The sequence below is a fragment of the Lepidochelys olivacea genome, assembly GCF_965140295.1.
Source record: "Lepidochelys olivacea isolate rLepOli2 genome assembly, chromosome: 7".
Lineage (NCBI taxonomy): Eukaryota > Metazoa > Chordata > Testudines > Cheloniidae > Lepidochelys > Lepidochelys olivacea.
This window is the reverse complement of record NC_140417.1, coordinates 27,471,604-27,493,168: the sequence shown is the minus strand read 5'-3', so window position 1 is coordinate 27,493,168 and position 21,565 is coordinate 27,471,604. Positions and strand designations below refer to the sequence as shown.

Below are 21,565 nucleotides of genomic sequence, written 5' to 3'. Positions count from 1 at the left end.
CCCTGTGGAATCCCAGCCAAATACGTCCCTCCATCATTTGTCTTGTAACAAAGATGCATATGGGAAATCTGCCACCTGTCAAAAGAAAAAATAGCAAGTAGGTGCAAAGACACAATTTCCTAAGCAATCCCACTCTCCTTTGGTCAATGATGATAAATTGTTCCACATGTTTCTCCTGAATGGGCCAAAGTTCAGGAGGCCTGGTCTCTCCCTAATTGAAGAAACATGTTAAAACCTGAGATACAGAACCAGCCAGTGCTTGATGCCACCAGCTGGTCCAACAAACTTAAACCGGTTGAGTACTAAGGCACCAAAGGTGCTCCTGGAATGCTGACTGGCTGTCATTCCGCTGCCTCTGTCCTAGCTGATGAGAATTCTGAGTCTGAACCTGAGACAAATTGTCTGAACCCATGATCTCACCCTGAGTCAATCATGGCAGAGCTGCCAATGGGAAAGAGGTAGCTCTAGCTCCGCCTGTTTACCTGGTGCACATACTGCTCCCACAGCCCTCATTTCAGCCCCCTGGTATCTCTCTTCAGAGACACCAGCAAAGATAGTCTGGCCAGGTAACCCCGTGACTAGCAAATTGATGTGGTGTGGGCTGGGGGAGGGAGGGGGCTAGATTGAAATTTTAAAGTTGCAAAAGCCATTTAGATGAAATGCATGATCTCATTTAAAAAGAAGAAAACTTAGTTAGATGCCTCTATAATTATGATTTCATAATGGGCTGAAGTAGCTTAGAGGTAATACCTTTTTCTTTTCAAATATAGCTTGCTGAGGATCAGGGATTGGTTTTGATGACCACTGTTGCCATGCCAGTATTTAGTAAGCAAAATGAGACTGTAAGTACTCAAACTGTTTCTACAATGTGATACTTTGGTGTCTGCAGTGAAATTTAATAACTTGCAGAACTTTATTATTATTATTTGTTTTGCCATTTGCATCTATTGTTAGAATAAAATTAAACATGATAAATATATTTATGCACAAATAATTATAGTGTAGAAACTATAGTTCTCAAAATAGTTAATGGTATTATTTATAAGAGAAAACACTTAGATGATGAACTTGATGCAGTGGTATTAGACCCATGTGTCTTCTTACTTCTACATTAGCTTTGTTACAACAAATAATCTATATATATTTTCTCCTCCAGACTACCTTCTTATCTCAGATAGGTCCAGCACATTAGTAATATTCATATAGGTGGTTTGAATAGCTGTATTTTACAGACCTGTTATTTTAACATCCTGCTATATTATTAAAGAGAATTACATTTACTTCTCCCATAATGTTTAATTTTTCTCTCTTGGGTATCAGATGACAGTGCAAATTGGAAAAGAAGAAAAGTCACATGTTTTATCTGTAACATTTCATCTTAAAACTGCTTCACAAGTAGAAGAGTTTAATTGAGGAGACCTTCCTTATCTGCTGAAAGTTTGCATACTTCTTTGATTTCATTTTCAGGCCAAGGAAAGGAGGCCAACTGCTGATGGAGTGTGTGTTGTGTGTGGCCAGCCACATTAGCTGCAACCTCCCCTTATCTTTTTAAGTAGTTGGCAGATTATGTTACGATCTGTACTCTCAGTACAATTTTTACAATATGAACATAATTATTGATGGCATGCGTTGTTTCAACAATGATTGTTTATTCTTCTGAATGGTCTGCATTTTCTTTTCAAACAGAGATCCAAAGGGATTCTTCTGGGAGTAGTTGGTACAGATGTTCCAGTTAAAGAACTTCTAAAGGCCATTCCAAAATATAAGGTAATTTACATATGATTATGTATTCAAAATATTTAGAGTATAGGGCTGAATTAACAATAATATTTTAGATTTATTTATTGTAAGATATATAGCACCCAATTTATATATCCAAATTAGTGACAGAATCAGAAATGGAACCCCAGGGGACAAATGCTGTACACACTTCTGCTTGTGTTAATCCTTAGTAACGCCACTGACTGACTGGTGTTTCCATAGAAGTCCTCATTCTCTTGCACTAATGACTAGATTGAACAGCCCCACCGATCAAATCAAATTTCTATTAGTCAGTGTGGGGGCACAGCATTCTAGATTTTGTACACTTTTATAGTCCCCTCTGTCAATTAATGTTCATAAATAAGTGAACTTTAATAAAATAATTTTGAGAATTCCATGCTACAGAATATCACATACATATACTAACCAGAAAATGATTTTGGTGGCCTGAATATCCTTGTGTGCAAGCCAGACAAAGATGTACTCAGTCCATCCTTAACTTTCCTTTCAGAATTCCTGCCTGCCTAGAACTTCTTGACCTGAAAGCTCCTATGTCCTTGAATTAAAGCAAATGCCATCTTTCATAGACTTGTTTCACTCTGTCCAACCCAGTTTACTATCGTCTTTTGTGCTGTTCAGGATACATTAAATATTCCCTTATATTTAGGTTTCCAAATTTATAGATGACACTTATAAAACTCTTAAAAAGAGCTATAAATAAAATAGATCAAGCAAAATAAACTTGGCAATCATGAATCATTTGTAGCTTGGTAAAAATAGGTTAGTGATGAATGTAAAGATAATACTACTTTTCATTTATGTTTGATCCAGTGTATTATTATTTCACTAGTCCTCCATCTCTGAAGTGCTAGATTATAATCCTGTTTCGGTAACAAGTGAACATTAATATGATGGTTTCAACATAATCACTAATGGAAGTTTCTTTGCAACACAAATAGGCAAATACTGTGATGCCATACGTCTCTATTTGAGATAGGCCCACTATTTGAATAGCAGGTAACAATTAAATTGTACTGAGTTTATTCAGCACCTACTTTCTTATCTGATTTTCAATCATACTATCTGGGTCTTAGTTACTTGATCACCTAAATCATCTAGTTTTCTAGTGGAGAAGCGGGCATTATTGAGATTAGGAGACCATTCTAGGAAGTCACAAAACCAGCGAACCTCAGCTTCCAAGTTCTACTGTTAATTTCATTATAACTGAATACAATACCAATTACTGAATTATCATGAATGATTTGCTAATGATACAGCAGACAGTATGTGGGAGCTCAAGAAATAATGAGGCCTGGTCTACACTTGAGAGATGTAACTTTACCGATCTAACCCCCAGTGTAGACAATGCTAGGTCAGTGTAAGAAATTCTAGCTACCACCTCTCGGGGAGGTGGATTACCTACGCTGATGGGAGAAGCCCTCCTACCAGCGTGGGTAGTGTCTACACTAAAGTGCTACAGTAACACAGCTGCAGTGGTGTAGCTATGCCACTGTAGTGTTTTAAGTGTAAACATACCTGGAGACAATATTGGTCAGTATGATAGGTGGTGTTCTCTCCGCATTACAGCAACCTAACTGTTGTCAAGTTTTTTGTAGACATCACAAGAAAGAAGAGTTTGAAGGAGAGTTTTGAAGGAGGGTAACAAGGTAGCTTTGCAGAAGTTTATGGGGAGCTTGTCCCAAGCATGAGGAGCAGCGGGGGGGAAAGCACAAAAGTGCTTGTTTAAAAGGAACAAAAAGGAGCAATGGAGAGTGACATCATGATCAGAACTGATCAGAAGCAGGAGATGACATCTCAATAGTGAATGAGAGCTGATGGGTTGGGTGTGGATAGGTCCTGAAGGACCTTTAAAAAGAAGACAAGTAGCTTGTGTCTGATGCAATAGGGAAGGGGAAGCTAGTTGAAGAATACAAAGAGAGAGATCACTCACAGGGTCAAAATAATGAGCTAGGAAAATTATCTTCGCAGCAGCATTCTGAATTGATATGAGTGGGGCAAGATTATATTTGCCAAGGCTCAGGAGAAGGATGTTGCAGTAATTGAGACACAAGATGATGACAGCCTGGATGAGAGTTTTAGCTATATGGCTGAATGCAAAAGACCATATCTTAAAGATGTTACACAGAAAGAATCTGAAAGAGTTTGACATAGCCTGGATATGAGGACCTAGAGAAGTCTGAGTTGATGATGATGCCGAGGTTACAGGCCTAAGTGACAGGCAGGATGGTGGTGTTGTCCAGAGTGATCGAGAAAGGAGGCATGGGACTGTTTCTTGGTTTTGGTTTTTGTTGTCGTTGGTTTTGGGGGCGCTGAGGACGGAGAGATTAAAAGCTCTGTTTTATCTATGTTGACCATATTATATATTGAAGGCTCAGTCTGATTCTATGAAATAATATATGTCTCTCTTTCTGAGAAATAGATTTTGATTTCAAGGAGGTATTTTACACTACACTGTGTAACACAAGAGAAGATAATTGTAACAGGCACTTTATCATCATGCAGTTTAGTTATGGTGGCAAAAAAATTTGAATTATAACGTCCATTTTTCACACACTATAAGCATTTGTCCATTGTATAATATGAAATATCGTTATTTTGATAGAAGAACATGGGCAACATATGGGATCTGATCCTGTAGATGCAATATATGGAATGCTTTATTTATTCAGTGACATTCATATAGGGACGTGATACTGTTTCTTGGAGATGGAACTCTGCTACCTTGGAATTCTGTTAGCTTAGATGAGATGGGCCTTGGGCGGTGGAAGATGAACAGTAACAATGAGCTATTACCAGCAGTCCTTACTCAGGCAAAACTTGCATTGATTTCAGTGGGAGTTTGTCCTGAATGAAGAAAGTGGGATGTGACTCATAAATATTTCATTCTTATGTGTCACTTTGCAGTGGTCACACAAAGTTTCTTCTCTTTTGAAATAATCTATCAGTTTTGAGAGAGAGTCCCAATATTTCTAACGGGGAATGCCGCTGGAAGGAGCAATGTCTCTGAAAACAGAAGAAACATTTTAAGTGCAAACATTGTACATCTTCAACCATGGCACAAACTATGACAAAGTGCCACACTTGAAGGCACAGAACATTTTAAATAGATAAATATTGTTTCTAGGATATATACCACCTACATTTATTTCATTACCTGACTTTAATTGTTAAGATTTTTTTCTGAAATTATCGCCATATAGACAATTATACTTGAGATCTGATATTTAGCCAGATGCAAGTTCACATGTCATAGTATAATAGGTGAAATATGTCCAAAATTGTTTTCTTTTTGCTTTATGAAGAGATGCCAAGAGCCTACCACCTTCTATTACCCTTTACTAAAACTTATTGCAACTGCTAATTCATGAAGCAACCTTCTCTATGGCACATAGAGTTGAATATATATCTGATAATTCTGAGCAAAATACAACATAAATCTCAATCAGATAGGAGCTCTCTCTGATCTAGCTATAATACCACCCTGAGTTTTATCTTTCCAGTAAATTACAGAAATCTTCAGACTTGCCGTTATAGTCATCACTGTGAGAAATGGCTCTGACTTTTGACTGTTAACATTTCTATCCAGACCATTTTGTACTAGGACCCAATTCAACAGAGCGTTTAAGTATGTGCTATAGTTCATCCCTGTTGAGTAAAGTTTTAATCATGTACCTGAATTTAAGCATATACTTCAGTGCATTGCTGAAGACGGATCATTTGCTGAATCAGGGCTTTAATAGGGGATAGTGATTTTTATAAAAAGTAGTCTCATAACAAGAAATTTAAGGTAACTGACAAACCAGGGTACTTCTAGTTTGGAAAGAATTGCAATGTACTTAAGTATTTGAACACAATCACATTCCTTTATTATGTAACACAAGGGATAATTTTACAGATAAATGTCACGTTACGGTGTCTCAAAACTGAAATAACTCAGTGGAAAAGATAGTGATTGATATCTAAATCTGTATACAAATCTTTACTATGTTAAAATTGAGTTATGCACAGCACCTACAGAAAGATATGGTATCGGTGCCAAGTTTATGCTAAGGGATGTTTTAATGACCATATCAGTGATTTGAAAGTACATTTATTGTAGTCAATGGGAGCAGCCAACTGTGTAATAGGAATATTATCAAAAGATAGGACTGTTATTTAAATAAGCACAGTGCTATCTTTGATTACTTGTACTTGTGGGCCTAATGAAACATTTCATTGCTCTCAAATGAGTTCCCACCGTTCCATTCAATCCAGAAATATAAATTACATGAACTTCTGCATTAGAATTAATCCTTGTTCTGTGTATATCAAAGTAAACTTGAAATAATTTGGAAATGAAATAGCCTCAACACTATTGTATGTAAATATCGCTGATAATAGGCCACCTCTTGTTCAGCCGACTCATGGGAGCAGTCCCATTGATTTCAGTAGTTCCATTGATCTAATGCAGCCACTTGCACAAGTAGAGAAGCAGAACCTGGCCTCTCCTGTGGATTTGTGAGTTTACTGAATTCCAGTATCCCTTCATTTTAGCACATAGTGTATCACATCACACCTATTATGTTTTTCTTTTATGATTAATGTTTTAAAATGTTCACATCAAGTACGTAGGAATAAGTATCTGAAATAGCAAAATGTATTTGTGACATTTTAAAATTGTGCTATTTACCAAGTTCACTAAATGTCAAGAATTGGTGCTTTGCATTCATTTTAATGAAATATTGTGTTGAGATAAGGGTTATGAATGCTAGGTTTAAGCTGTAAATGACTAAATGTTTGGCTGCTTTTTTGTTTCAGAATTCACTGGAGACCAAGCGAATTAATGCTCCTTTCTCATTTATTCTTACAGTTAGGTATTCATGGATATGCTTTTGCAATTACAAACAATGGATACATTTTGACACATCCAGAACTCAGACCATTGGTAAGAAAGCTATTTATTGACTTATTTTATGCATTTTTGGTTATTATATTTACTTAATGTGTGAAGAATATAATATTGGTGATGAAGATCAAAATATAATACCTCATGCCTTTGAAAAGTGCCACTTTTGAACATAGGGTTGAGTATAAATGCTCAGTATATTTTATAGCATAATAGAAACGAATGTTAACACAAATAATTCCATGGTACATAAATATACAAATCAGTCTGTAAAAGATACAGACCTCTATTCTACAGAATGGCAAACCCCAACATTGCTATAATTATGTGCATTTTACACTGAAACGGAATGCTCTAATACTATGTAATAACCCCTATTTGTCATTTTAAAGTGGATTCCAATTTAAAATATGTACAGAATTTTCCAAAATCGCACATTTTATGGTAAAAGAGGGACACAAGGGATTTTTAGTAAAATAATAGCAACAAAGTTCACCTTTATTTCCTTTGTCATCTTGTTTGCATTAATCAAAATAAGTAAAATAGAAGTGCCCATTATGCAAATGTTTATCGACATAATACCCTAAAGAATAGCTTCATTCTTGATTGCATCATTGTTTAGGAACAGTGTATGCAAGTGTTCCATCACCATCAACCCTTAGTAAAGCAGTGGTATTAATGAATTCACTCTAGTACACAGGTGGGTGCCATATGTATTTCTCAAGTAGGCACTTAGGGTAATATCTGATTTTAACAATATTTTAGTAGAAAACAGCAATATTAATTGGATGGCTAATTTCATATATAAATAAATTAGAATTATTTAAAAGTATGATTTATGAAGTCATTAGCACATCCTGCATTTTCAGTCAGCACAAATGTTTTGTCTGTTTAACATTTGGATTAGGAATTACACACTCAATTAACATTTGTATTTGAGTTGATTGTTTCCTTATTTATTATTTGACTGGAGATGAATGAAATGAAAAGATCAACGCTGGAACTTCCATGGGTGAATGGAATAGCTTTTTTCCCACCAGCTTTTGGGTAGAAATGGAGAACTAAGCATGGAGCAAGATGGACATTATAGTATCTCTAAAGGCAACCTAACAGAAATTTGCTCATTATATTTTTTTTATATAGTAAGGAGGATTTCTCTTTCTGTTAAAAGTACCTTGTGTTTCTGCCTTGTGGAATTTGCCACAGGCATGCAGGAAGGAGGACTGTAGCAGCTGGGTAGAATTTGGCAAATTATAGACCAAGAAACAATAAGGTCCTCTGAGATGGTCCTTGCAAATTAACCCACCTTGTTTGTTACCATACAAACATGGAACCACTAGATCCCTACCTCCAGTTCCACATCCCAACTCCCAGACAGCCACAAAGTTAAATACAAGTACTCCAACGACCCTCATATCTTACCCTAAGAGATTGGTTACTGTACCACATTCCATGGGGCTACACCTCCATCATGGTGAGTTTATATCTTTTGCTAAACATTGGAATTAGAGTCTCTGCCTCTGAAACACTTCAAGACTGGGAAAAGAGAAGCCTCCACTCTCTTATGCCTCCATTCAGCCAGTTTATTCATAAACAAAATAGCGAGTTCTAAATCAACATCTCACCATTCCATCTATTGTTCAAATTTGCACTGTATCTGTGGCAAGATAGTGTGTGTGTACTATATATGTAAAAACAGGAATTGCTATAGTGGGTCAGTACCATGGTCCGTCCAGTCCAGTATCTTGTCTTCAACAATTTGCAGCAGTAGATGATCCAAAGGAAGGTGCAAGAAACCCCATAGTGGGCAGAAGTCTTGTAATCTGCCCTCCCTCGCCAGGAATGTCTTATCTTAATCCTCAGTAGATCTAGAGATTGTCTTAAATTGTGAAGCATAAGATTTTATACCTTTCCAAGATTTTGTTAATATTAACTATGATAACTCTGAATATTCTTCCTATCCATATAAATGTCTAATCCTTTTTTAATCTTATTAGCCTAAATGGCATCCTGTGGCAATGAATTCCACAGTTTAATTACACCTTGTGTGGGAAGAAGTATTTCCTTTTATCAGTTTTTAATTTGCCACCTTTTAAATTTAATTGAATACCCTTTTTCCTCATGTTATGAGACAGAGAGAACAGAGCTCCTGATCAGCCTTCTCTATACCATTCATTATTTTATATACTTTGATCATATCTTCTAATGTTCAACTCCTTGCTATATGAAACAATCCCAATCTTTTCACTCTCTCTTCATACGAGAGTTGTTCTATCCTCCTACTCATTCTTGTTGCCCTTCCCTGAACCTCCTTGGATTCTACAGTATCTTCTTTTGGAGATGCAGTGGCTAGTATTTCAGATTAGGCTGTCCCATTGATTTATACAATGGCATTATCATTTTTACAATATTATTCCTCATCCTTGTCGTAACCCATTTTTACATCTTGTTTGCTTTTTTGACTGCAATTGCACACTGAGCAGAATCTTTATTGAGCTGTTCACAGGGTTGACCAGGTCCCTTTTCTCAGCTGATACAGTTAATTGAGAACCTTGTAAGCAGAGACCTGAAAATCTACAGGTATCTGCTTTGTATCTGCGGATATCCACATCCGCAGATGCGGATTTCTGTAAACCATTTTTGCAGCTCATATCACAGATGCAGATACGACTTTTGTATCAGCTCAGGGCCCTGCAGCCCACACTCAGCGGAATGGAGCAGCGGTCAGCCAGCCTGCTGGGCATTCTGGGAGTTGTAGTCCCCCGCTTGCTCTGAGGAAGGAGGTAAACTATAACTCCCAAAAGGGAATGAGCCACGCACCATTTTGAAGGTGGGGTTGTTCTTTAAATGAGCAGGCGGCAATAACTGCGTGCATTAGAGCCTCTGTAACCACGTAGGGGTGTCCAAGCTCACCACAGGAAGAGCAGCACTGCATAGAAGGACCCAGAATTGTAGCCTCCCTGCCTGGAACAAGAAAGGACGTATGGCAGGGGCAGAGCGGGTGGCAGGGCAGGAGGTCTCTGGGGAGAACGGGGGCCAGAGGGCAGTTGGGGACTTGACACAGCCCTGCATCACTGCTGCACAGTTACCTGTGGAGCTATTTAGAGCACTGCAAATCTGCAGATATCCACATCCGTGGATGCGTCTACCCACAGACAATTTTTGCGAATCATGGACCGGATGCAGATGCACCTTTTTGTATCCACACAGGGCTCTGCTTCTAAGACATATATATAATTTCATTTTTCTCCTCCAGTGTGCATTATCTTGCACTTACCAACATTAAATGTCATCTGCCATCATGTTGCCCGTTTTCCTAGATTGGTTAGATCCTGAAGTACTTTAGTCTTCTATGCACTTGAATAACCCAGATAACTTTGTCTCATCTGCAGACATTGCTACCTCAGTGCTCACCCTATTTCCAGATTGCTAATAAATACATTAAACAGCATCAGACATATTATGGAACCATGAGGCTCCCTGCTGTTCACCAAGATGAAAACTGTTTATTCCTATTTTTTGTTCCCTGACTCTTAGCCAGTTTTTGATCCGTGACAAAATTTCGCTTCAATGTTTGTTTTTTGGTTTCATTCTTGTTTTAAAAAGTCTTGCATGGTTTGAGCATGAATGTGAACTCTGCCTGGGAGGTAGCTTTAACGTGTGCAACTAACACTTAATTGGTTTCATTGGCCTTGGCTGCATTAAAGGGCTCGTAGTTTGATATATGTGAATTGATCTTTAACCATTTTCTGTAACGTATTTTGGATAAACAGGGTTTCCTCTGTAGTGTTCCTGTATGTCTTCCTTTTCCACCTGTTTTTAGTTAACAAACCTTATTAACTGAGGAAGTTGCAAGGAAATGCTTGAATTTAGCCAGGAATGCTAGTACGGTGATAAAGCACAGATCTTGTTCCTCATTATTGGAGTTGAACTGATAGAATTTCACATGTACATGTAATGATGAACCAAAGAATTCTGTTCTACCCTATAATAAGAGGTTTGCATACTTTACTACTGTGGTCCAACCCTCTCTCTCTAGAAATCAACCAGATAATAGCGGTTACGTTGTATGACAGTCAGCGTAGTTGATATTTTTTTTTAAATTCAAACAATTTGCAACCATCAAGTTCTGCACATAGCTGACCTATATAACCGCATGATCTTATTATCATTGTGTCCTCCCTCCACCCATTTCCTCCCTTTGTTCATTACTCTTGTTGAATATTTGTCTCAAATTACCCCATAAGCTATTTGAGGCAGTGATTGCATTTTTCTGTGTGTATGTAGAGCACTTAGTATATAGGACAGTGAACCTCTCTGGGATCTTTGGGCAATGCTGCAATACAGATTAGTACTAATGATGATGATCTCTTGTCTAACACATGTAGATTGAGGGTGAAATCTTGGCCCTACTGAAGTAAAGGGCAGAACTCCCCGGATTTCATCCAGCTACTTCTATAATGTGAAATAGCTATGCACATTCCATGGCACCCTGGCAGATTTTTTATTTTTGGACTTGAAAACTTCACAACAGACAAGCTGTGGGGTTTTGTTAATGAACTTTTTTAGCACTATCTCCTCTCCCCACTCATCACCTCCACTACCCACTCTCCAGTATATGCATCTCACTGCAAAGAGGGAGTGGATGGGGTCGAAGCCATGAATCTACTGATCTGGGATAAGACTCAGCTCTCTTGGTGTCACTGCATCCTCCCACCCTCAACTTAACTCTTCACTGAAGATGATAAGATGGTACGGGAGGAGAGAGTGTGAGAACAGTGACCTACTTCCCTCCTGTCCTGGGTTCCCATCTTTCTTAGGGCTTCTCTACATGATGGGATAATGTGCACTAGAGGGTGTGATTTTTAAAGCACACTAATGTGCTAAGAATTAATTGGTCCATGTAGGCTGAGCTGGTGCACACTAAAGGTTCCTTAGTGCTCTTTAATGTAGTACTGCACCATAGTAAAGTGCAACAGGGAACCTTTAATGCATACTAGCAGGTCTTTATGGACCAATCAATGTGCAGCACGTTAGTGCGCTTCAGAGGTCACACCTCCATAGTCCGCATTACCCCGCTCTATAGACAAGCCCTAAGTGTCAGCATATTAGTCCACATCTCCTTTCGAGCCTTGCAGAGGAAGGTAAAGGTGTCAGTGGAAATCCTTATGGCAAAAGAGGCCAGGGAGGAGGAATCACTCAGCAGAAATTAGAAAAAAAAAAAACCTATGTGGAGATACATGGATGGAATGAGTGGAAGAGAGAGAGACTGGAAAAAGGGGAAATAAAAGAGATGGTTAAAGTGAGGAAAAAAACCTCTTAGGTTAAATACTTTCATTAAATGAATTAAAATTCCTATATTTTCTACATCTGTAGATTTTGTGGAAAGAAAAAAAGAAGGCACTAACTAGTTATTTAAACATTTCTGTTACCTTTGTAGTTATTAATTGTCTGCTGTGGGTTCAGTACTGGAATAATTGGTATTCTGTTCTTATCCACTTTTTAGAGGTCCTGGTATGGAGGCAGGGGTGTTCCTTCTTTTGGAACTTATCACATGTCAGTATTTCCCTTCTCTTTGTGTATTGAGGTGAATATTTTGGTGAGGGGATGATTCATTTTCTTGATACCCAGCCTTATGCTAAGGATATGGCATCGGCTCCTTTAATTGAAAAGATGCTCTAAAAAAGGTGAGGAGAGATTTTGTTGTTTGATAGGGTTCACCTCCCTCTCTAGATAACCATCCTTGGTTCTTAAATAAACTTTTGAAGAGCGTTTTTTTTTTTTTTTTTGTCCCATGGAATGCACCTCATGGCCTGTATTTTCGCACAATATATTTGTATAATTTAAAGCCCCCCTACAAGAGTTTTAAAACATGCACACGCACACCCCACCTTCCCATCCTCCTCCTGAAAATTACTGACTTCAAACACTATACTAGAAATTATATCTTATCCATTCTTTATGCAGTAGAATTTAAGGAACAAATTGTAATGAAATCCAACAAGAAAGCCTAATGTAAATTAGTCTGGCAAATGGTGTTACCCACCTTCCTGAGTTAAGATGTGGCGGTATTTTTTTAATGGGAGAAATGAATCCATTACCATCAACACCCCTCTCATCACTGGACATTTTGGGTGTATTTATCTCATTACCTATACAATCTTCCTTCTTTTTAAAATCAAAATGTTGGGAAGTGTGCCTGAAAGCTGTCAGCTGGAGTGAGCTCAATACAGTATGTTCAGTCTATCTTCCTTTCAGTTTTTGGAAGAATCTTTTTTAAAATTGGCATCTTGTAATCACTGCATATTGACAAGCTTTCATTGACTGTAGTGGGGCTTTTGTTTATGCAGTGATGGCTGGGCTGGGCCATTATGGATGTAATTCTTTTTATAAGAAAATCACAATTATTGTGGCCAATTCCAAGTCCCATTAAAGCCAATGGGGAAATTCCCATTAACTTCCTGGCAATCAAGATTGTGACATGCATGCAGGACTGGAATTAAATAATTAACAGAGGATATTAGCTAAAACTTCTGCATAATTTGGGGTTACCTCCAATCAAACAATGTACCAGCTGGATTCAAACTGGTTTAGATTATCATTAGTTTTGTCTGAGATGATGTAATGCTATTATACTCAGAGATTCCTGAGTGGCTAACTCCAATGAGCCATATCTGTTAAGTTCTGGAGTAACATGGGAAAGAGAGGCATACTATTTCTTGAGAAACTCCCTTTGTGGGTGCCTGAAAAGACAGGCAGGCTAGCAACAGCTGGTTTGGGGAGGGGACGCTTTGTAATGTGTAAGGATTTTATCTTATTTAATGAGTATCTTTTGCCATTCAGTGTGGAGCCTTGCTACGTACAATTCTCGTACTGATTAGTCATGTTGGGTTTATATTTCACTAACTGTTTTTTGTTGTTCATTGTGGTAGTGATTTTCTCTTTATTTTCTCCCATTTGTTGAATAAACTTTGCTTTCATTTTAATATAACTGGAGTTTTTTGTGTAGACTGTTAGTGGGAACAATCACTGCTAGGCACCCTGCAGGGAAAGAAACTGAGTTGTGACCTCTAGGAGGTCAAATCAGGTTTTAAATTATCAGGAAAATGTTCACTTGCAGCTTCCAAAGCAGTGCTGCAAGGATGTTTGCACAGGCCATTGTGGTCATGCAGGGGAGCTGACTGAACTATTCCAGGAGCAGTGTACCTGTATTTAGTTACATTGCTCCACCAAAGGTTTTAATAACGGAGTGGAATAGTCCAGTTGTAGCTCTGAGAAACAGCTTTTCCCTTTTTTTTCCTTCCTATCCCACCTCTCTTCAGGCCATCTCTTATTTTTCATTCTCTTCCTGTGATGAATACTTTTTCTCTTCGGTTACATTCATTGTCATTAGCTCTGTCACACGAAACCAGGTCTTTCATAGCTAGTGCACCCACACTAGGAATACCAGGAGACATTGCCTTAGAAGAGGGCAATATAGTATAGGAACAATGTAATTAGTAATAGATTGTCTAATGTTCTGCTCTATGTAGTGCTTACTGAGAATGTGCCTGTGTGAAGTGTTGAAATTCAACACCTTGTTGCTAGTTTTTCAGCTCCATTTTCTATCCATTTCATAATGATTTGTTTTCTGAGCACTGAGTCAGAAAAATGCGATTTCCAGTTCCCCTGTGGTTATAAACCAGTGATGAATTGAGGAAGAATTGCCATTAGGTGGCACCCTAGCACTGCCAAGTGTGGACCTCATGGGCACTGGGACTAGGCAGTGCCAATTCTTTCCTTATTCGAAACAGATATGAATGTAACTTTGAATCACACCTGTTTTTAGTATGTTACATTTATGTAAAAAAGAGAAAGCTAAAACTGATATTTAATGTGTTTCTCTTGACTTCAAAATACAGTATTAGAATGCAGAAACAAATATTTACTGGAATTTCTTAAAAAGGGAAAAAGAAAAAAGTATATATTTCCTTTTTCTGATATATTTGAGAGTGGTTTTTGTACTGTAGTATGGAAAAATAAATAGTGAGTGCTTCTATGCTGAGAAAAAATGTCCCTATTAAGAAAACTACCGAAATGCTCCAACACACTAGAGCTTACAGTAGTGAGACTGCAGTGTTTTAAATTATTATTGTAGAATACTGTATATATTTATAAGGGCTTCATAAATTTTGCAAAGAAAAGTAAATAACATTCTGAATCAAAACTAAAGGGGAAACCAAATTTGCAAACTGGAAGTTGAGTCAGGAAAATCAAGATATTACTGCACTCTGCATGCAATCTTGTATACTGTATTTAGGTTTGATGCAAACACAGTAGTATACTGTATAGTAATGTATTGAAAGCAGCCTCTTTCTCCTCCTAAAATTTACTTCTTTCACACCTCTTTCTGCCACTAATCTCTGTTCTGGTCCAAAAAGGACAACATGTTTTAAAAAAAAAAAAAACCATAAAAAACAACCATCTGAAACTAAGCAAATTGTATCATCTGCTTTCCTTAGCAAATAATATTATTTTCTTGGCTTTGTTCCCTTTCCATTGTTTATTCTTGTTCTCATCATGGTCTAGTGTCATTATTCTTTGATATAAATTTCAAGCTTTTCAGGGCTGGGAGAGAGTCTATTACTATTTTATTATTTGTTGTTTATATTTCAGTAGTGCCAGGCACTGTACAAACACATAGCAGAAAGATGGCCCCTGCCTTATGTGTCTGTAAAGTTCATGCACACTATGATATTTGATATATACATCCATATTTAATATAGAAGGTGCTAGTCATAGACAACTGGAAGATTTATTGGGTGAAATAATCTCTTCCCCTCCCAGAACTGCTATATGGTTTTACAAACATTATATAGCTTCATTTCACTTGTGGGTGCAACAACCCCTTATCTACTTTTCGGAGTCTTCTGGATGAAGGTGCCTCATATGTGTAAGACATTACTAGTTTTTGATGGGGATAACTCTCCAAATCTGATATAGACCAATTTAAATCAGGAGTAACTTCATTGACTTTATTGAAGTTTTACTTGTGTAAATGAGATCAGAAGTAGATCTTATCCATTTTGTTAGTTTGTTTTTTATCTGGGCATCTCTATAAGATCGCTGCTGTCTGTCATATTTCTATTACAAATCCTTATTTTTTGTAGTGAGTGCAGAATTTTATTTTGCATAACAAAGTTGTTTTACTTCTGTTTAATCATGCACAATTTCATATTTGTATGAACCTAGGAATCATTGATTTAACAATAAATACATTTGATTTTGATCCTTTTATTTAGGTTTTTCAAATCAGTGTTAATTGGCTTACCCTAGTCCTTATGGATTCTTGAAATTTGCACACCTGAGGAAAGATTTCTATCCCATTTACACTTATGCCTTTATATTGGTTTTTTATTGATATTCTATGAGCACCTCCATTGTCCTAGACGCTGTCCACACACAGGAAGACATAGTACTTATCCTGAAGAGCTTCCAGTCTATGAAGACAATTGCCATACTAAGGGCTGGAGAGAGGATTACAATCAAATTGTATACAATTTTTATAATAATTAAAAATATAAACATCAACAATACCTGATTACCCCTCAGCCTAGCCATTACTGGTTAGCCAGTTTTTGTAGTGTCACAGGAGAAGTGGTTCTTGAAGAGAAGATGGAGGGGTTACAGTTAAATTCAGAAAGGTCATTTAATTTGTAGTGAATACAGTTACTCTGGGCTTATACCTGTGTAACTATCTTATCTGTCTATTTTAGAGATTTGTACTGCCGGCCATCACCACAGTATCTGAGCACCTTCCACAGAAATTTGATCACTAATAGTGAAGTCCCTAGTGGACTGCATAGAATCTCTGGTTCTTTTCCCTTGTAATTGACATCAGAATCTGGGCTGTTGTTCACAAAAGGAATGAGAGATTTTGCTTTATGGGGTGGAATACACTAACAAAATTTCATTTGGGGAGGAGAGCCTCTTAATTTCTCTGTTTTTCACAGATGACCACTATAATATTGAATTGAGAAGCATCATATTCTACCTTTTTATTTTTGCTAAATTTGAGATCATGAATGTGTCATGGCTCATAGATAAATGCTATATAATCCATGATGAGTTAGAATTTAAATACTGCTGCACCAGAGTTTCAGTTTCTTACTCGGTTTTGACTAAGGATTTTTTAACATGTCTAAGTTTAAATCAAACTGTTGTATCCTCATGGGGAAACTGAAACTCACTCTTAGCTTTAGCTTAGGAATGCTAGCAATGATGGTATTTGGAATGGTTATACATAAATAATGTTTTCTATCATTGTGATATGTAGTCTAATTGATAAATTGCTTTCCTCAAAATGATGCACATCTTTATGTAATTTATTTTAAAGATTGGTCCTAATAGGGGAAGGTATATTCAGGAAATAAAGGCTCTACATGTACTATAAAACCCTCACCTAAATATGTTGGCAGTTTGGCTACCAGAGTAAGTCAATGAGTTTAAATTAAAACATTAAATGCCATGATATATTGTATATAGCTAAAAGACCTGTGTATTTAAAGATTGCTAAACTAGTATTAAGTCTTTCAGAGCTGTAAATTCTGGGAAAATTTGTTTCTCCAAATATAGAAAACAGAGAAATCCAAGTCTCAGAGGAAACATTAATGCCCCACTTAAGCAGTGTTAGCCTTTCATAAGCAGCAAATCTCATTCCTCTCTGGGGAGTCCCGCCTGGAACGTAAGATAACCTACACTTACCCTTGCTTTATTCAGAGTCCGTAAAACTCTACAGCTGCAGCTGACAGCAGAATATTTAAATGATTTGAACAGTGTAAATGCCTCATGTTCATTTAAATAACTGAAAAAATCAATCACTTGAATGCCAATGATTATTCCTATTGGAGTTTACATTTTTAAAAAGACAGAGCATCTGAATCCCTGTGAGAGCATTAAATTGCTATCTAATTAGCAGTTCTAAATTACATATATTTAAAAGATAATTAAAGGTTTGCAGGCTGTTCGAATAACTGGTTGTACATATAAATGAATCACTGGAAATTTGTTAGTAATATGCAAAGGTTTCTTTTATTCTTTGTTTTCAGCTTTGAAGTTAGGTAAAACCAAGCTCATGGGTTTAAGTCTGGTAGTGTTAAGATAAAGGCAGATGTTTTTAATTATTTCAGCTGAAACCCAAAATAATTATAAGCAGCTGTCAATTTTACATAATCCCAAATAAGGTTCTGAGAATGCAAATAAAATTGTAAACCTGGGTGTTTTGTTTTTTTTCAGTGAAATGAATCAAATACCTGTCACTTTACTACTCAACTGTGATCTAGCTGATGATATGATCTAAAACAAAGTTCTGTTCACCTGGTCTCGGTAGTCATGTGACATAAAGCTGTGTTCTGTTTCTTTGGTTCCACCTTCCCCTGTACTATTTCCATATTTTCCATGTCATCAGTTTATACATTTTCTGTACTATTTGTAAAACATGCACATATGTACGTCTTTGAGTTGCCAGAATCCTTGAAATACAGGTATGGCATGAAAATGATTTTCTTGCATTACTTAGACAGGGGGATCTTACTGTATAGGACACATCTATTTGCCCCTACTACTTTCTTACTTGAAAAATGAAGGTTGTATATTTCCTGCTCTTCCCACCCCCTTCCCCCATTCTCTCCACACACATACACCATTTTAAGCAACATGGCTACCCTTGTCAGCTTTTGCAATATTGCTGGAAATTTTACAGTATGGCAGTTTCTCACTGCCAGCTGGCATGAATGATCAGTCAAAAATAACTGGTCTTCATTGCCAACCATAACCTAAGAACTTCTGGATTAAAGTCTTAAATAATAGACTTTTATGTGTGAGCCTTTCTTTTGAAAGGGAAGTTCTTTTTCACTTGTCAGAGAGTAAAGAAGTCACATTTTCATTTTCTTAATCTTAATCCTAGGAGTTTTCTTTTACAAGCACCTTTTATGACTGAACATCTCCAAGTGCTCTACAAATCCAGGGTCCAGCAGAGCTCAATAAAAGATATTTCAAAGTCACAAAATAAATGCAGGTCACAAAGCACAAGTACTACAAGAGACAAATCAGGACCATATAGCTAGGAGAAAATGCAAATGAAATAAATGGTTTAAAGGCCAGACAGAAGAGATTTAAATGGAGAAAGGATGCAGCCTCACACTCACATCCCGAGGCAGTGTGTTTTAGGGCAGTGCAGTGCATATTAACTGAACACTCAGTCCTCTTGCATGATTTAATGTAAATGGATGGAACAGGAAGGTATTTTTTCCAGACATAAGGGTATGAAATCCCTCTTCAAACAGTCCCTCCTGCCTTCTTCTCATCGTTAATAATCCTCACACTCACCCTTTCCGGAACTGTTTTCTCTGGGTTTGTCTTGTGTTTGTCCTATCTTATCTAGACTGTAAGCACTTCAGGGCAGGACAGTTGTCTCATCTGTGAACCAAATGCTGAGAACCTTACATTGTGGCTTTTTCCTCAGCCTGTGCTTGGAAGAACTACCATTGACGTTTGCCATTAGATGGAGAGAAGGGGGACTCAAGGGGTCTTGTCACGGTTCCTCCCCCACTCTGAACTCTAGGGTACAGATGTGGGGACCTGCATGAAAAACCTCCTAAGCTTATCTTTACCAGCTTAGGTCAAAACTTCCCCAAGGTACAAAATATTACATCCGTTATCCTTGGACTGGCCGCTACCACCACCAAACTAATACTGGTTACTGGGGAAGAGCTGTTTGGACGCGTCCTTCCCCCCAAAATACTTCCCAAAACCTTGCACCCCACTTCCTGGACAAGGTTTGGTAAAAAGCCTCACCAATTTGCCTAGGTGACTACAGACCCAGACCCTTGGATCTTAAGAACAATGAACAATCCTCCCAACACTTGCACCCCCCCTTTCCTGGGAAATGTTGGATAAAAAGCCTCACCAATTTGCATAGGTGACCACAGACCCAAACCCTTGGATCTGAGAACAATGAAAAAGCATTCAGTGTTTTACAAGAAGACTTTTAATAAAAAATAGAAGTAAATAGAAATAAAGAAATCCCCCCTGTAAAATCAGGATGGTAGATATCTTACAGGGTAATTAGATTCAAAAACATAGAGAACCCCTCTAGGCAAAACCTTAAGTTACAAAAAAGATACACAGACAGAAATAGTTATTCTATTCAGCACAATTCTTTTCTCAGCCATTTAAAGAAATCATAATCTAACACATACCTAGTTAGATTACTTACTAAAAGTTCTAAGACTCCATTCCTGTTCTGTCCCTGGCCAAGACAACTACAGACAGACACAGACCCTTTGTTTCTCTCCCTCCTCCCAGCTTTTGAAAGTATCTTGTCTCCTCATTGGTCATTTTGGTCAGGTGCCAGCGAGGTTACCTTTAGCTTCTTAACCCTTTACAGGTGAGAGGAGCTTTCCCCTGGCCAGGAGGGATTTCAAAGGGGTTTACCCTTCCCTTTATTTATGACAGGTCTCCACTTACTTATATGGCCCATGCAAGAGCCTGACACAGTACCTCCATTTGGGGAAGTGAAGGGACTAGTCCCCCATTGCAGGAACATATCACTCAAAGGGGTCAAGGAGGAGAGAGGCTGTGTACCACAGCCATGTGCACAAGCCCACAGAGCAGGCAGGCCACATTTGGGGGAGTAGTGGCAGGAATAGTCTGTGCTGTTTTAAAGGTTGGTGCAGCCTGGGCAATCCGTCTGCACACCAAGCAATAACTCACTACTTGGGTCAGTGGCTGAGTAAAGTCCTCAGCTACTGGCCCTCTGTTTGTTAAGCATCATGGGAAATTTCAGTGTTATATGAGTTCCCAATACAACAGTGAGGGTCTTTCCATTGAGTGTACTAGGAATTACTGGGGAGGGATAGCTCAGTGGTTTGAGCATTGGCCTGCTAAACCCAGGGTTGTGAGTTCAATCCTTGAGGGGGCCATTTGGGATCTGGGGCAAAAATTGGTGATTGGTCCTGCTTTGAGCAGGGGGTTGGACTAGATGACCTCCTGAGGTCCCTTCCAACCCTGATATTCTATGATTCTATGACTTCAGACCAAAAATGATTTTTAATGTTAATGTCCAGAACCTTAGAGAACTGACAACAATAACCAAGCTCTCCATAGAACTACTACAGTATGTCTGTAGTGTCTGAGTTTCCTAGTAACTTAAAAATCTGTATGGAAAAGTCTTACATAAGATAGAACATAATTTTTATATTAAAAAAAACCTTATAGGATAGTTTAGAATGAGATATGATGGCTCAATATAACTGCATATCTATAGGTCTATAAAATCTCATTGTTTGGTCATTTCTATATGATCACAATTCATTAAAGCATTTACACACATGCTTAAGCACATATCTATTCATCAAACCATTTAGGCACAAGCTTAACATTAGACTCAGGCTAAAGTCCCATTGAGTTCAATGGGACTTAACTATGTGCCTAACGTTAAGCATCTGCCTAAAATGCTTTGGAGAACAGAGATGGACTTTTGAATCAGATCCTTGATTCTTAGTGTCGTTCCCATAAATCCCTATGGAATTTCTATAAAAATTTACTGATTTCTTATTAAATTCTGTAGTGTTTGTCCATAAGGGTGTGAACACAACAGACTTTTGATAAATTTTTAAATTAGAAATTTTCATTCTTTTCCTGTTTGCTACCTTTCATGCCAGAATACTTTGGTCAGGGAGAGATTATTTCTGCCACTCTAGTCCTTGGAATTTGGTCACAAAGTATATTGTTTGCTACAGTACTTTTCCACTGGGGATTCGGGCTACAGTTCCCTGCAATATACTGAAACTTCAGAGGATGCTGTTTCAGTTGTTTACTCTCCTCCACTACTACCCATTATCAAGATGGAGCATGTGT

The 21,565-nt window shown here is 37.7% G+C and overlaps 1 protein-coding gene across 4 annotated transcripts in view; it reads left to right on the top strand.

The window, feature by feature from the left end:
* CACNA2D3 (calcium voltage-gated channel auxiliary subunit alpha2delta 3) overlaps positions 1-21,565 on the top strand; it is a 728,899-nt gene that overhangs the window by 547,283 nt on the left and 160,051 nt on the right. For all 4 annotated transcript variants that reach the window (XR_014712447.1, XM_084634438.1, XM_084634437.1 and 1 more), the window contains exons 15-17: positions 771-842; positions 1,687-1,767; positions 6,632-6,706. Coding sequence is in view for 3 of the 4 variants with exons in the window: in XM_084634438.1 (XP_084490564.1) it covers positions 771-842; positions 1,687-1,767; positions 6,632-6,706 (228 nt within the window). In the remaining variant the exon portion in view is untranslated. The remainder of the gene's footprint in view (positions 1-770; positions 843-1,686; positions 1,768-6,631; positions 6,707-21,565) is intronic.